At 39.0% G+C, this 16,203-nt stretch overlaps 1 protein-coding gene across 1 annotated transcript in view; it reads left to right on the top strand.

Annotated features, from left to right (window-relative positions):
- The first annotated feature begins 6,322 nt into the window (after window positions 1-6,322).
- The window catches only part of Sras (Ras converting CAAX endopeptidase Sras), a 96,652-nt gene continuing 86,771 nt past the window's right edge, over window positions 6,323-16,203 (top strand). Inside the window, exon 1 of the mRNA XM_068356753.1 lies at window positions 6,323-6,456. Coding sequence (XP_068212854.1) covers window positions 6,362-6,456 — 95 coding nt within the window. The 5' untranslated portion in view covers window positions 6,323-6,361. The remainder of the gene's footprint in view (window positions 6,457-16,203) is intronic.

The raw sequence follows: 16,203 nt of genomic DNA on the forward strand, positions 1-16,203 counted from the left end.
TCACAACTAATACAAAAGCCCAAGCTAATCAAGTTATAAAGCATGTTTTCAATGTCTGATATAAAATTACATCTCTCTCTCTCTCTCTCTCTCTCTCTCTCTCTCTCTCTCTCTCTCTCTCTCTCTCTCTCTCTCTCTCTCTCTGTCATGAACAATAGCAGCCGTGTATAAATTACAGCCGTAACTTAAAATGGCGTCTTTTTATGCATTCCTCAAATAAAATTTGAATGTTCCCTGATGACAGGAGATCTGATAACATTTCATAGATTTGTTAATTGGAGCAATTTTAATATTTATCCGATCAGTAAACATTAAACATCTCTGTAGACCAGGGGAACTACAGAGTGGGCACACTCAAATGGAATTAACTTTGCCAAAATTAAAAGAAAAAAAATCATAATAACAACAGGCAACATTCGAATATTTCCTTTAAACTTGACGTAACCTTTAACCTTCATGAACTCTGGGAAAACGATTGACGTTGGACATGATGTGGGGGAAGGAAGAGAGGATACGTGTGTGAGGGTTGGCTACGGTGGAAGGCGCTTTGTCGTATCTGGCTCGTGCAATTTAAGGCCCGTAGCCACTTTAAGAAGGCCTCTTGCTGCAGTTATTATCCGTGACTGGTGCCACGCCATCCGATACCCGGATGCAGTCATGTCTGCTGGATATATCTGGTTGTCTATGCAGTCATGTCTGCGGGATATGACTGGTTGTGTCTATGCAGTCATGTCTGCGGGATATGACTGGTTGTGTCTATGCAGTCATGTCAGCGATATATCTGGTTGTGTCTATGCAGTCATGTCTGCGCTATATGTCTGGTTGTGTCTATGCAGTCATGTCTGAGCGATATGTCTGGTAGTGTCTAAGCACTCAATGTATGTGTGATATTGTCTGGTTTTGTCTAAGCAGTCAATGTATGTGCAATAATGTCTGGTTGTGTCTGCAGTCGTGTCTGTGCGATGTGCCTGGTTGTGTTTATGCAGTCATATCTGAGAGATATGTCTGGCTGTGTCTATGCTGTCATGTCTGAGCGATATGTCTGGTTGTGTTTATTAAGTCATGTATGGGCGATATGTCTGGTTGCGTCTATGCAGTCATGTCTGAACGATGTGTCTGGTTGTGTTTAGGCAGACATTATCATAAAACCTTTAATCATTGGTCACAATTTTACTCAATTACTAGCTCCTACTTTTAGTAGATGATGATGAATGGAGAAGTATTGACACACAAGCTCAAGATGGAGACGACTGGCGAAATCTAACCGAGGCCCTTTCCATCAATAGGCGCAGGTGGAGATGATGATAAAGACTTCAACTCAATTTTCAAGAAATCAGAAATGTCGGTATGTGGCAGGTAATGTAATAATCTAACCAATACTATTATAACTAACCAAGCTAAAACCGTAGTCGGAAAAGCAGGATACTACAAGCGTGAGGGCTCCCACAGGGGAAAATAACCCAGTGAGGAAAGGAATAAGGAAATAAACTACATTAAGAATACTGGAAAAGAATATACTGAAAGAATTATAAACTAGTCGACTGTGTCTTATGTACAACACGAACCGCACAAAGATGGCGTGACGTGATTCACGCATGACAAGGCCTAACAACTGATATGGATTATGCGTATACAGGATTTATAGTTTCTTTTTTCTTTTTTTTTTTTTTGAAGGGGGGGGCATGAACCAGACAAACGTCAATAAACACGGGCGTTGTAAGCAAGGATTCCTTTCTAATTTTGTTACTTTATTTCCCACTTAAAACTTTTTCACTTAAATTTTCGAAGTAATCATCTATATAAGGACTATTAAGGTATATGAGTATCATAGGAGAAAAAACAAAACAATCGATAATGTTTACAACAAACTGAACTTGTAGATCCTAGAGAACACGGGGTTACCCTGTATGATAGGTCCAGAAGAACAGCCCTTAGAATAAGTACTCCAATATTTTGAGGGAATGCATGAGAGCCTACATGGAAACAATATAAAATAAATGCTTTAAAATGTTGACGTTATTAATGTATTAAAAATACCTTTTAACACAACACATTCCTCTTATTTGAATTTTCGTTGCTGGTATTTTGAAAAAAAAAAATTCTTAAACATCCATACATACAAATTCGATTATCAACCACAGATGGAATTAAAATAAGTCTCATAGTAATGCTAATTACCAAAAATATCCCGAGTGGCATGGTTGTCACACTTTGTAATACACACAGACGTGGAACAATAAGTAATCGATAGTGATGTTATGTCTAGTATTTCAAGGATACCCTGGAGCCGGTTGTAGCCAGTATAATTGATCACTTGAACTATGGAGTTAAATTTTATACAATATTGATAAAAATTATTAAACTTCCGTGATTCATATGCAATTAGACCAACAAATACGCTATATATTATAGTATGTGTATATATATATATATATATATATATATATATATATATATATATATATATATATAATTATACATATACATACTATAATATATACATATATGGGCTATACTTACACATATATTTATAAATACACTACATACACATACATATATGCATGTATAAACTCTCTCTATATAAATATATAAATATATATGTATATATATATATATATATATATAAATATATATATATATATATATATATATATATATATATATATATATATATATATATATATATATATATATATATATATATATATAAATATATATTATATATATATATATAAATATATATATATATATATATATATATATATATATATATATATATATATATATATATATATATATATATATATATACATATGAATATATAGATAAATATATTTATATTATATATATATATATATATATATATATATATATATATATATATATATATATATATATATATATATATATTACCCACGAAAACTAGGGACAGTTTAAACCACGAAAAAAAAATCTAGAATGTATCCCTTAAAATCAATCATTCTACGAAACTCTCGGTCAAGTACAAAGTCTCAAGTTAAAATCTAAATAAAACATTCACACTTTCCTTATCAAACAAAATAAAGACTTGTCGCAAATGTTGTTATTTCTATATATATAGCCACCTTGACAAATTCCTAGGGATCGATACAATCGAACAATAATAGATAATTTGTAATTTACCCTAAAGTATTTTGCCGTAGTAATAGCACTTACGTGAATCATAGCTTGGTACGTCCTTCCTTGATTTAGCCGTCCTCATGACTCCTTTCTTTTTAGTCACATCAGCAGTTAATACACTCATAGTATTTTTAGACAGTCCGATTCCTGGGAATTCGTTCGGGAACGTTCACTTACACGTCTACTGCTATTCGTCACGTATGGCAAACTGAATAAGGTATTTACAGAGATCTAAACACCTGTCAAACTTGGGGTCTGTCTGAACAGGATCCCTCAAAGAGAAACGTGAAAAGTGTTTATAAAGGGTTTAACTCTTTATAAATAACGTGACCCTAATTTACACCCTCGCAGAGGAGAGTCGAAGCCTCTTTTTCAGATGCGCGCGCCACCTACCAGTTACGGCCGTAGATACTAAATCAATAAATTCTGTCGTCTATTGTGAATGGAACTGGAATGATTGTGTTTACATTCTCCCAGATGAGAAAAAGCTTTGCGTTTCTTGAGAAGTTGGTTTGATCAAATACTACATAATGAATATTCAAATATAAACAAAATAATTACTATTTAGTTTTTCATTTCTTTGAAGTACAATTCTTTCAATTTTACCTCTTTTTTTTTTCTTTTTTTTTTTTTTTACATTCTCCCAGATGAAAAAAGAGGCCTTTGCGTTTCTTGGGAAGTTGGTTCAATCAAATATTGCATAATAAATATTCAAATATAAATAGAATAACTACTATTTCGTTTTTTCATTTCTGTGAAGCACAATTCTTTCAATTTCACTTATCTTTTTTAAATTCTCCCAGATAAGAAGAAAGCTTTGCGATTCTTTAGAAGTGAGTTTGATCAAATATTGCATAATAGATATTCTAATATGAATAAAATAATTACTATTTTATCTATCATTTCCTTGAAGTACATTACTTTCAATTTCCCTGATACGAGAAAAGCAGCAACTGAATTTCTTAAATGTGGATATATTCCCAGGTGCATACATTTAAACTTCTAGGTTACATTGAGCTTATTTAATTTACCATAAAACTTCATTCTATCGCATATAAGCATCATGCATTGGATGAGAGCTTGAAGGAAGTTCATAGCATAATGGTCACGTACTCTAAGAAATATTTCGGAAATTCTGACTTTAAATGTTATGAGCAAATTTTGTAAACTAAATTATCTCAGCAGTTGATATGAAAAACTGTCAACAAACGTACCATCGTAATATTTTGTTCAATGATATTATTATTATTATTATTATTATTATTATTATTATTATTATTATTATTATTATTATTATTATTATTATTATTATTATTATTATTGTTGTTGTTGTTGTTGTTGTTGTTGTTATGATAAAGATAACATTGACTATCTTACCTTGTGATTATTTCAACTTTCTATATAGATATATCTCATTATGCTATAATATATTAGAAGATCTATTGTAGGGAATTCGAGCAACAAAATACGTGATCAGAGTTAAGAAACAAAAGAACATCGTAGGCTGTAACAGAATATCTATAAATGCTTGCTCCTAATTTAATGATCTACAGCACCGCCTAAGGAAGAAATATATCCACCAACCTCTTTTGTTGGCCATAACGTGAAGAACACAATCTAGACATTGATTTTATATGAATCAGAAGGAATTTCTTACTACCCGTGTATTGACTGTAGCTGGGAAAGTATAAAATCGTAAAAAATAGGCTGGTACAGACCCTTTACTTTACTTTAAAAGCTGTTTTTCTAGTGCTATCACACAAGGAAACCCTGTGCATGTTTTACTTATTACCTTTAAGAGCGTTTTTCCTGGTCCCATTATACAAGGAACCCCTATGCATTACTTATTTCCTTTAAGGGCTGTTTTCCTGGTCCTATTTTACAAGAAAACCCTATGCATTACTTATTTACTTTAAAGGCTGTTTTTCAAGTCCTATCGTGCAATGAAACCATATGCATTACTTATTTACTTAAAGAACTGTTTTTCTAGTCCTATCATACAAGGAAACCCTATGCATTACTTATTAACTTTAAGAGCTGTTTTTCTAGCCCTATTATACAAGGAAAGCCTATGTGTTACTTATTTACTTTCAGGGCTGTTAGTCTAGTTAAGGGCTGTTTTTCTAGTCCTATCATACAAGGAAATTACGCATTACTTCCTTACTTTAAGGGCTGTTTTTTTCTAGTCCTATCATCCAAAGAAACCCTACGCATCACTTATTAACTTTAAGAGCTGTTTTTCTAGTCCTATTATACAAGGAAACCCTACGCATTACTTCCTTACTTTAGGGGATGTTTTCCTAGTCCTATCATGCAAGGAAACCCTATGCATTACTTATTTACTTTAAGGGCTAATTCCTAGTCCTATCATACGAGGGAACCCTATGCATTGCTTGCTTACTTTAAGGGTTGTTTTACTGGTCTTATTACACAAGGAAATCCTATCCATTACTATTTTACTTTAAGGGCTGTTTTCCTGGTACTATTATACAAGGAAACCATATGCATTACTTATTTACTTTAAAGGATTTTCCCTTGTCCTACCTCACAAGAAAATTCTGCGTCCTACAGGACCTACAAGATTTGTTTATTGTATATATTCTTAGGTATTTAGAGTATTACACATCGTATTGCGTGATAATTGTCAAATATCCAATATCGAAGCACTTAGACAACAAGAAAGCCCTAATATCTTGTCGCTTAATTCTCATAAAATATCATTACAGACGTAAATCCCACTTTTCCTTTAATTGATATTATTATTTTTTCTTAAACCTTATCAAGCATATTGGAATCTCTTTCATTGTCCAACACTGTATAGTTTATATGTGACATATTTATTTTAACATTGTTACTACTAATAATATATCTTATTTGCATTGTTCATTAATAGTTCATTTATTACATTTATTTCATTTCCTCACTGGGTTATGTTTCCCTGTTGGAGCCCTTTGGCTTTTAGCATCCAGTTTTTCTAATCAGGTATGTAGCTTAGCTCATAATAATAATAATAATAATAATAATAATAATAATAATAATAATAATAATAATAATAATAATAATAATAATAATAATAATAATAATAATAATAATAATAATAATGAAGAAGAAGAAGAAGAGATGAACATGTTACTTTTACTTGAATAACCGATCAGTATTTGTAAACAAACCCGTATTGTCTCTTTTGCCTACGTTACATATAATGAATAGCATGTGTTTCAATGAAGTATTTGCCTGTTTATTGCTGTCTATATTATATGTAGGAAGCTTGTATATATGGAATGCAGCTCAGGGAAGGTAAGTTGTCAATTTTACATGTCACTAACCGTATTTAATTCTGTATAATGGAAGTCTGGTCAATGCTTTGCTTACCGGTACTCTCTTGAAACCATGTAAAAAACTTAGAATGTTATTTGTAAATATGAGTGTATCATTATTAGATATACATATTTAGGGTAATACTCTCACTTATTATGCTAATCCAGAGCCAAGTATGTGAACCATATACGTTTTTTGACAGGAAGTCATGTTTTAAGCATTTCTCGCCATATGTGGGTATATTTGGGTGGTTTGTAGTTCGGTGGACCAACATAGTTTCCTTATTTTCAATCCTATCGCAATCATGTATTTAATAAAAACTGTTCAGTATGTTTTAAAACTTCCATAAATGCCATTGCTTGAATGATTGGGATTTTTTAGGTAATTCTATACAATAGCTCTGCCAGCAAGTTAGCAAATGTAAGTGCTTTCATGAAAAAGAGGGAAGTCCACAGTTTTGTTTGATATAAAAATCTATACGGCGCTAGGTCTATAAGTGGTTTAAAAATGAAAATTAAATTTGACCCACCAAAGTCCCACAACGTCATAACTCTCCCAAATTGCTCTTAAGACTGAGCCCTCGTTTGTTCGTATGTACGATAAAAACATAGATTGTCATTATTACATCATTGACTGTATTCTACGTAGCGAGACGTCACCCAAACGTCATATTTTTTAACTAGATTATCCACATTTAACTTGGGACTACCATTTTAACAGGTGAGTTTTACTAGGAAACTAAAACTTTTCACACAATTTCCACCACTAATTTTTCAGTTTTTTGAGAGCCATGGAGGCGTGTGAACCTTCAACTGCTAGTGCGTTTTCTCATAATTTTACCATATACTGTACTTTGACAACAATTTCTGTGGATTTTCTCCCAATTTCTTGTCTCAATTATTTAAATTATAAAGATTTTGTTTTGTATTATTGTGGTAACATCGAAAGAATAATAAAGTACTGCCAAGATTACGGTGTTATTAAAAGTGAAAGTGACTCTTATGTGCCCCACCTGTGGTTCTAAGTGCCGACTTGATATTAACAAAAAAGCATTCTGGTGTGACAGAAGGCATGTTGTATTGAAACACAAGAAGAAAGTGAAATAAAGGTGTAGTTTTTAAGTATCCATTTTTAAAGGAACTTGGTTTGAAAAGTCACATTTAGATTTTGAATCTAATTTGTTACTTGTTTATAATTATATTAGTGTTAAATTTAGTTATAAATTTGTTGAAAATTAATTAATAATTTCTCATAGAACTGTAAATGATTGATGCTTATTCATTCATGAGGTTATTGTGCATTTGGTATTGAGTCGGAAAGGTGCAGGTCTTATATTTAAAATGGATGTGTTAGGGTGAGGTTGCAGGGTGGGCAGAGGCCCCCCCCCCCAGGATAATTAAGGATACAGCTACTATGTTAGGTTAGGTGGTTTGTTTAGGTTAGCTGGTGACTTTATTTATTGCTAATTCCAAATGTGCCATTAATCATATGTCAAGACTGTTTCTTTAATTCATTCCACACCCAAAAACCCCGGTTTCCTACTGGAGGTACCCCAAGATTGGAAAGGTTAACAAATATGGTAAGAATACTGTTCCTCCTCCACAAAAAAAGGTCAGCTTTAGATAAAGCACTAAATAATTCATCAGGAAAAAAAAATTATCAAAATTATCAGTGGCGGAGCTATTGTATAGAATTGCCTTTTTAAAATCTTTAAACCATCCATAAAATGTTATAAGCCGGACAGAGCTCTTGGGGTTACATAGTTGTTTTGGACAGCCATAAGCTTTCTTATTACAGTACTTATCAAATTGATTTTATTTATTAGGGAAATGTTCTATAACTTTGTCGGATATACAATAGTACGAAACTATTTTTATAATTTAAGAAATATGATTTAGTGTTACCTTGCCAGGAGTGAAGCAAACACAAGGTCGAAACATAGTAGTAGGGCAAGCTAAGGATATAACGGTCAGAGTGAATGTAGTTCATTGGGACAGGCCATATCTTTCTTATTATCTTGTCAAAACAATTTTCTTTATAGGGAAAATATAATTTTGTATTGTTCTGATATGATAAAAAGAAGCTATTTTTACGATTTACATAATATTATGATTTGCTTCTACCACAGCAATATTTTCCAAGTTCAGGACGGTCCGCATAGTAGTTATGGGTAGCTCCTGCTTTGTTTACAAATTTCTTAGTAGTTAGAGTCCCTGTCATCCTAGATTATGAAGCATTCATTTTTACTATTTATGCAGTTCCATCCATATGCATTCTTACCGCCCGGTCAAATTTGTAGTCAATTGGGACACACAACCATTGTTCCGTAACTGAAATACAAACCACGCTATTTACATGGGGTAATTACTTCGGCGTAGCTGAATGACGAGCCATAAAGTTTTAACGAGTGTTTCCTACCCCACCGCTAGTTAGCGGGGGTTTAGGGAGAGGTAGCTAGCTACCCCTCCCCCCTCACACACCGGTGAATAGCTCTCTTTACTTTTGGCTCGGATAGCGATCGGAAGTCTCCGCTCCTATCCTCACTTGACGGCCATTATTGTTTTGTCTTTTATCTTACCTTTTCTTATGCTTAATATATTTAAACATTATTAATGTTTATATATATTTTTGTGTATAGAAAAAAGTGAGTTTCCTTTGCTTTCGGTGTGTGTTGTGTACGTCTACGAGAGTGATCCCTGGCTTGCAGGCCACCACGATCTCTTCTTGATCACGGCCTTTCACTCTTAGGTCACCATGGTTGCCTTCGTAGAGACTGGCCCTTCTCTTGAGGTCGTTCACCTCTTGCTCCATACTACGCCTACGATAGCTTCTCAGGACCGAGTCGCTATTTCGTTTAATTGTCTCAATTATTTTTATCAATATAATTGTGTTTTGTTTTTACTATTTAGCTCGGGGCTCACGTCTCCTCGAGGATCGGTGATCTTTGGAACATTCAAAGTCAGTTGCATAATTATAATGTTATAATTTGATTTTGTTAAGTTTTTGCCCCCCCCCCCCCTCCCCAGGGCATGACGGGGGGGGGGGGGGCATACCTTCTTTCGTTCTTATGTTTTCCTTCCCTCTGGGTTTCTCTTCGGAGTTTCACCTGGGGAAATTCCTGTTAAATAATTATTCTTTTTTATTTTCCAGTTTACGATGCTGTTTCTCCGTGCCTGGTGTGTGCCTTCGAAGCAGAGCTGTCCTGTTTATGCCTGAGGAGTCGGCTATCGCCGCCATCTCTCTAGGCCATCGTCAGGGGCTTTCCCTTCTCTTAGAAGTTCCCCCGTGACTACTGCCAGCTCTTCAGTACATCCTAGAACGATAAGGAGGTTCGCCTCCAGGGTAGTTAGTTAACTCCCCTTTTTACTTTTCCCTGGTCCTTAGGCGGTTATGCTCTTGGGGCCGAGCGGCCGCCTTTGTGACTTGCTCAAGGAGCTGAGCGGTTGCAAGGCTGGACCATGGTACTAGCAATTATGCTCTCGGGGCTGAGCAGTCGCTTCTGTAGCTACGCTCAAGGGGCTGAGCAGTTACAAGTCAGTCTGGCCCTCTCTCGTTCACGAGTGAGGCCGCACTAAGGGCTCCTCTTCGGAGGATTGCTCCCTTGTCTCTTCTACGAAGTGTCTCCTCCCATTCGTGTGAGAGGACACTCACAGAGACTCCTCTTCGGAGGATTGTTCCTGTTTACGTCAGCTGATCTCACGGCCTTTCGGGGCTCTGCCACCATTCTCTTCTACGAAGTGCTCACCTCTCTCGTTCGCGAGAGAGGCCACTCATAGACTCCTCTTCGGAGGATTGTTCCTGTTGACAACAGCTTGCTGTTCAGTCACTAGCATTTCGGTGTTTAGTGACAGGGGAACTTCGGTTTCTCTATTTCCCTGACCCTACGGGGTCCCGGAGCTTTAGTTACGCAGTTCCTTCGGGCTCTCGTAACTTTAGTCTCTTCTACGCTTCGGTGTTTAGTGACAGAGAAACTTCGGTTTTTCAATATTAAACTTAGCCGGTGATTATATAAGCTGCAGCTCTGCTGCTCGACAGAAAACTCTACGTTCAAAATCCGCCAGCGATCGCTAAGCAGGTAGGGGGTGCACATCAACAGCGCCATCTGTCGTGCAGGTACTCAGTACTCAATGTAAACACAGAACTCAATTTTCTCTCTGTCGGGCTACCGGCAAGACCTACTAATTCGCTGTTGCTAACTGGATTTGTTTTCACAACTATTTGGTGAAGTACACTATTCTAGTTTTGAGCTTTCGCTATGCAGGTGTTTTATCTTCATCTCAAAACTTGAGAGGGAGAGAGAGGAGAGAACTCGTTTTGGATAGATTTAATTATGGTGACAAAGAGAGTATGGACTTTCTTTCACTTTTAAATGGCCGACCCTTCCCCTTAGACGGAAGTGTGTTTAGGTTTTTAGTAATTATCTTATCACGTTATAGATCTACAGTATATATTTTATACCTCTCCGCCTTTATTAGGCCTCTTCGATTAACTTTCCATTCATTATAAACATATAAAAATAAATTCTAATGTTTTGTTTATATGCGACCTTTCCTGATAGTAGGCGGTCCTAACTTGGAACCGAAGTTAATCAACGTTGAGCCCTTTATATCGTAATTAGCTTTTAAAGAATTTAAAACTTTTTAATGGTAATATTTTATGAAAGAATTTCTTTGATAGTCTTCGTACTGTTTTCAAAGATGAACTAACGTTTAGTTTTTTATGCTACGCAGTTGTTGACGTTCAGGACGTTCAACATGCGCTCTATCGTTACGATAGAGAGAGAGTGTATCACGGTTTCACTTTGCAGTAAGAGTAAATCGATTCTAACGTTTTGTTCATTCTTTCTTAACTTAAATGTTTTAAATTCTAATTTAAAGGAACTTTTTATTTGAAAAACCTTTCAGTTTTTTTCCTTTAGTCAAATAACATGTTTTTTTTTTTTTTTGACGAAATATAATTGGGCTCTTCTCTTAGGTGCGAAATCAAGAGAAAGAGAGAGAGAGAGATAGAGACGGAGGGAGAGAGAGGAGAGAAAACGTTCCGTTCAAGCGGGTAACGTTGTTCTCGTGTTACTCTCGTCCCTAGTCTCTGTACGGGGAGGAAGGATTAAACGTTTTTAGGTTTTTATTCTCGTCCCCAGGCTATGTGCGGTGAGAGATTGAAAACGTAGTTTATATGAACTAGTGTTTAGTCTCTTTCCCAGCCACTGAATTTTTTATCTTAATTTATGTTTTCTGTTTTTTGCTGGTATTAATGAGCTGCATTATACGACTGATTTCGCAATTACTACCTTTTAATGAAGGGTAGAATTGCGTGTTTCAGGTAGAAATCAGTAAAAGTTTCGATTTCAGTGAAATAAGTGCAAAACAGAAAATCGAAGTGATAAAGTGATATGCGCAAAGTGTTACAGTGTTGCGTCCGAGGGTTCGTCTGTTCGTGCCTGTCGTTCACCTAGTCCGGGACCTCTTGCAAGCTCCCAAGCCCAGGGGAGAAGTAATGTCGAACGACTTATGGGTTCGAGAGGCCTTGATCAACGAACAGACGTTTCCCTCCGTGGTTTCGGGCGTATCTACCCAAGATCGCCCCACCCACACAAAGACGAGAGAGCCCATTTTTTCCTCGTCTGCGGAAGAGGTTTCTCGTAAGAAACCATGGACCAAGGTCTCGCGGCTTATTAAGCGCAAGTCGGTCCCTTCCGCGCAAGTCCAACGACCCAGTTGTAGCCACTGGGTCAGTTCAGACTCGCTGCAGTCTTCCGACGACTGCTCACCTCCTAAGAGAGGCAAAGCGGTACCGCATCAGGCAGTCACACCGTCTGTTGCCGCACCTGCTCTTGTAGACCCTAAGTGGTCTTTGCTGCAGACCATGCAGCCTCAGTTAACGTCATTGATGCAGGACTTTCGTGCGGAGAAGGTTGACACTGCACCAACCTCTAGCCTACAACCAACCACGGTTGTGCGTCCTGTGGACGCTGAGGCGACCTTCTGCCGCACTCCAGCTGAGAGAGTCCCGCCACCCATGCGTTCCAGTGTACCCTGCCAGCCGCATGTTGACGTTCAGCAACGCACGGAACCTTCCGTTGACGTTCGCGAGGTACAACAACAGTCTAAGTTGTTTTGTTTTGACGCGGTGCGTCAACCTCCGCATTCTAGAGTTGTTTTGACTGCTCAGTCTAGACAGTCAAAGCAGTCTCGAGTGGACGCTGTACGTCCTCACGCACCTGTTGTGGTTGACAGTTCAGTTGTTGACAGTTCACAGACTGTCAAGCAGTTACATGACGTTGCGTTCTGGTCCGCTACTAATGCACCAGTGAGAGACTCTGCTTTTATCGGACAAGGTTCCTGTAGATGAGGAAGTTGCTGTTCTCCCTCCTACTGATATTCCCTTGAGGACTCTGTCAGATGGAGAGGAGCCTTAAGCTACTTAGCCTCCTATGGACTTTAATTAAATCATGATGATTTTTTTTAAGGATCTTCGTCCGGATCTTGTAACTGCTGCTCCTCGTTCGCCTAAACGTCAGAACTTACACTAGGCCTAGCTACTTCGAAGCCGTTGTCTTTAAGCTAGTGCTCTCTCGCTCTCCTAGAGAGCGTTACGTTGGCTAGGCGACTGGTTTTTTCACCAGGAGGAGTTTGGGGGATACAGCCTTTGATTTCCCTTCTTTTAAACTGGTTTATAGAGCGAGAGTCTGATATGACACGAGAGAAGTTCTCGACTTGGGAGTTCATGCCTCTGCCCAGATAGACTTCTCAATTCTGGTAGACTCTCCCTGGCGCCTAGCCAGGAGACGCTCCAAGCTGTTTACAGGTCAACTTCTCAGCTTTTGTCGAGCCTTTGAAGTTTTGCTGTACTATTATGTCACGCATAACAAGGCTTTCAGGGATGGTAAACGGTTCCGCCTCAGTCGCTAACCCCGTCTGTTGCCACACCTGCTCCCGTAGACCCTAAATGGGCTTTGCTGCAAGACATGCAGTCCAAGCTTGCGTCCTTGATAGAGGACTTAAATGCGGAGAAGAACCTTCTGGCCAACAACCTTCCAACCGGTCGGTTCATCAGGCAGTCACACCGTCTGTTGCCGCACCTGCTCCTGTAGACCCTAAGTGGTCTTTGCTGCAAGACATGCAGTCCAAGCTTGCGTCCTTGATAGAGGACTTAAATGCGGAAAAGAACCTTCTGGCCAACAACCTTCCAACCGGTCGGTTGTGCGCCCTGTTGACGCTGAGGTAACCTACTCGCGTCTGCCAGTTGAGGTGGTTCCTCCACCGATGCGACCCAGTGTGGGTTGCCAGCCGCACGTTGACGTTAAGCGACGCTCGGAGGTGGTTGTTGACGTTCAGGACGTTCAACAACCAGCAGAGGTGACTTGTTGTGACGCAGTGCGTCAACCTCAGCAACCCGGTAGGGTGTTGACTGCACAACCCAGACGGTCTAGACAGTTTCGGGTTGACGCTGTGCTTCCTCGCGCACCCATGGTTGTTGACAGTTCACAGACTGTGCAGCAGTTCCATGATATTGCGTCCGGCTCCGTCACGCATCCACCAGTGCGACCGGATTCAGCGAGTCAGACGTTGCCCACTCCGTTGCCGTTTCCTCATCAGTTTCGTATGAGGAACCATCTGATGAGGACGTTGCTGAACAAGAAGGAACGCTGCTCAGTCAGGCTGTGGATGAGTCTGGTAGGGACGCTGTCATCCGTGGATCAATTTGTGTCACTAGGAAGACTACACCTCCGTCCTCTTCTATCCTAGGTAGTAGGTTGGCCAGGGCACCAGCCACCCGTTGAGATACTACCGCTAGAGAGTTATGGGGTCTTTTGACTGGCCAGACAGTACTACATTGGATCCTCCTCTCTGGTTACGGTTCATTTTCCCTTTGCCTACATACACACTGAATAGTCTGGCATATTCTTTACATATTCTCCTCTATCCTCATACACCTGACAACACAGATTACCAAACAATTCTTCATCACCCAAGGGGTTACTGCACTGTAATTGTTCAGTGCCACTTTCCTCTTGGTAAGGGTAGAAGAGACTCTTTAGCTATGGTAAGCAGCTCTTCTAGGAGAAGGACACTCCAAAATCAAACCACTGTTCTCTAGTCTTGGGTAGTGCCATAGCCTCTGTACCATGGCCTTTCACTGTCTTGGGTTAGAGTTCTCTTGCTTGAGGGTACACTCGAGCACACTCTCCTATCTTATTTCTCTTCCTCTTGTTTTGTTAAAGTTTTTATAGTTTATATAGGAGATATTTATTGTTGTTACTCTTCTTAGAATATTTTATTTTCCTTTTTTCCTTTCCGCACTGAGCTATTTTCCCTGTTGGAGCCCCTGGGCTTATAGCATACTGCTTTTCCAACTAGGGTTGTAGCTTAGTAAGTAATAATAATAATAATAATAATATACCATCTAGCTTTTCACTGGAAAAAGGACAAGACGCTAGAAGCGGTCTCGATCCCGGTTTCCGAAAAGATAAAGTCTTGTCTGACTTGGTGAAAGGACTATATCAACCTAAGAGAGGGTCTTCCCCTGACTGTTCAGACTCCCAACCACGTTCTCTTCTCGGACGCATCGGACGTAGGCTGGGGTGCGATATTAGACGGTCGGGAATGCTCGGGAATATGGAACTCGAGTCAAAGGACAATGCATTTCAACTGCAAGGAGCTACTGGCAGTACGTCTGGCCTGGAAAAGCTTCAGGTCTCTCCTTCAAGGCAAAGTGGTGGAGGTGAACTCGGACAACACCACGGCTTTGGCGTACATCTCCAAGCAAGGAGGGACCTACTCTCTGACGTTGTACGAGATCGCAAGGGACCTCCTCACCTGGTCAAAAGGTCTAGACATATCACTAGTAACGAGGTTCATCCAAGGCAACTTGAATGCCATGGCAGAGTGTCTCAGTCGGAAGGGACAAATAATTCCAACAGAATGGACCCTCCACAAGGATGTATGCAAGAGACTTTGGGCCACCTGGGGCCAGCCAACCATAGATCTCTTCGCAACCTCGATGACCAAGAGGCTCCCAATATTTTGCTCACCAATCCTGGACCCAGCAGCAGTTCATATAGATGCCTTTCTCCTAGATTGGTCACATCTAGATCTATATGCATTCCCTCCGTTCAAGATTGTCAACAAGGTACTGCAGAAGTTCGCCTCTCACGAAGGGACAAGGTTGACGCTAGTTGCTTCCCTCTGGCCCGCGAGAGAATGGTTCACCGAGGTACTTCGATGACTAGTAGACGTTCCCAGAACACTTCCCCTAAGGGTGGACCTTCTACGTCAGCCACACATAAAGAAGGTACACCAAGGCCTCCACGCTCTTCGTCTGACTGCCTTCAGACTATCGAAAGACTCTCGAGAGCTAGAGGCTTTTCGAAGGAGGCAGCCAGAGCGATTGCTAGAGCAAGGAGAACATCCACCCTTAGAGTCTACCAATCGAAGTGGGAAGTCTTCCGAAACTGGTGCAAGTCAGTATCCGTATCCTCGACCAGTACCTCTGTAACTCAAATAGCTGACTTCCTCTTATATCTGAGGAAAGAACGATCTCTTTCAGCTCCCACTATCAAGGGTTACAGAAGCATGTTGGCATCAGTCTTCCATCACAGAGGCTTAGATCTTTCCAACAATAAAGATCTACAGGACCTCCTTAAGTCTTGGTTTTCTAGCCAAAAACGAGCTGCCTTCTCGGCCTTGGCCAATATCGTTCGATATTCCAAACTTATCGTATGGT

The sequence above is a fragment of the Palaemon carinicauda genome, chromosome 33 (genome assembly GCF_036898095.1).
Source record: "Palaemon carinicauda isolate YSFRI2023 chromosome 33, ASM3689809v2, whole genome shotgun sequence".
NCBI classification, from domain to species: domain Eukaryota; kingdom Metazoa; phylum Arthropoda; class Malacostraca; order Decapoda; family Palaemonidae; genus Palaemon; species Palaemon carinicauda.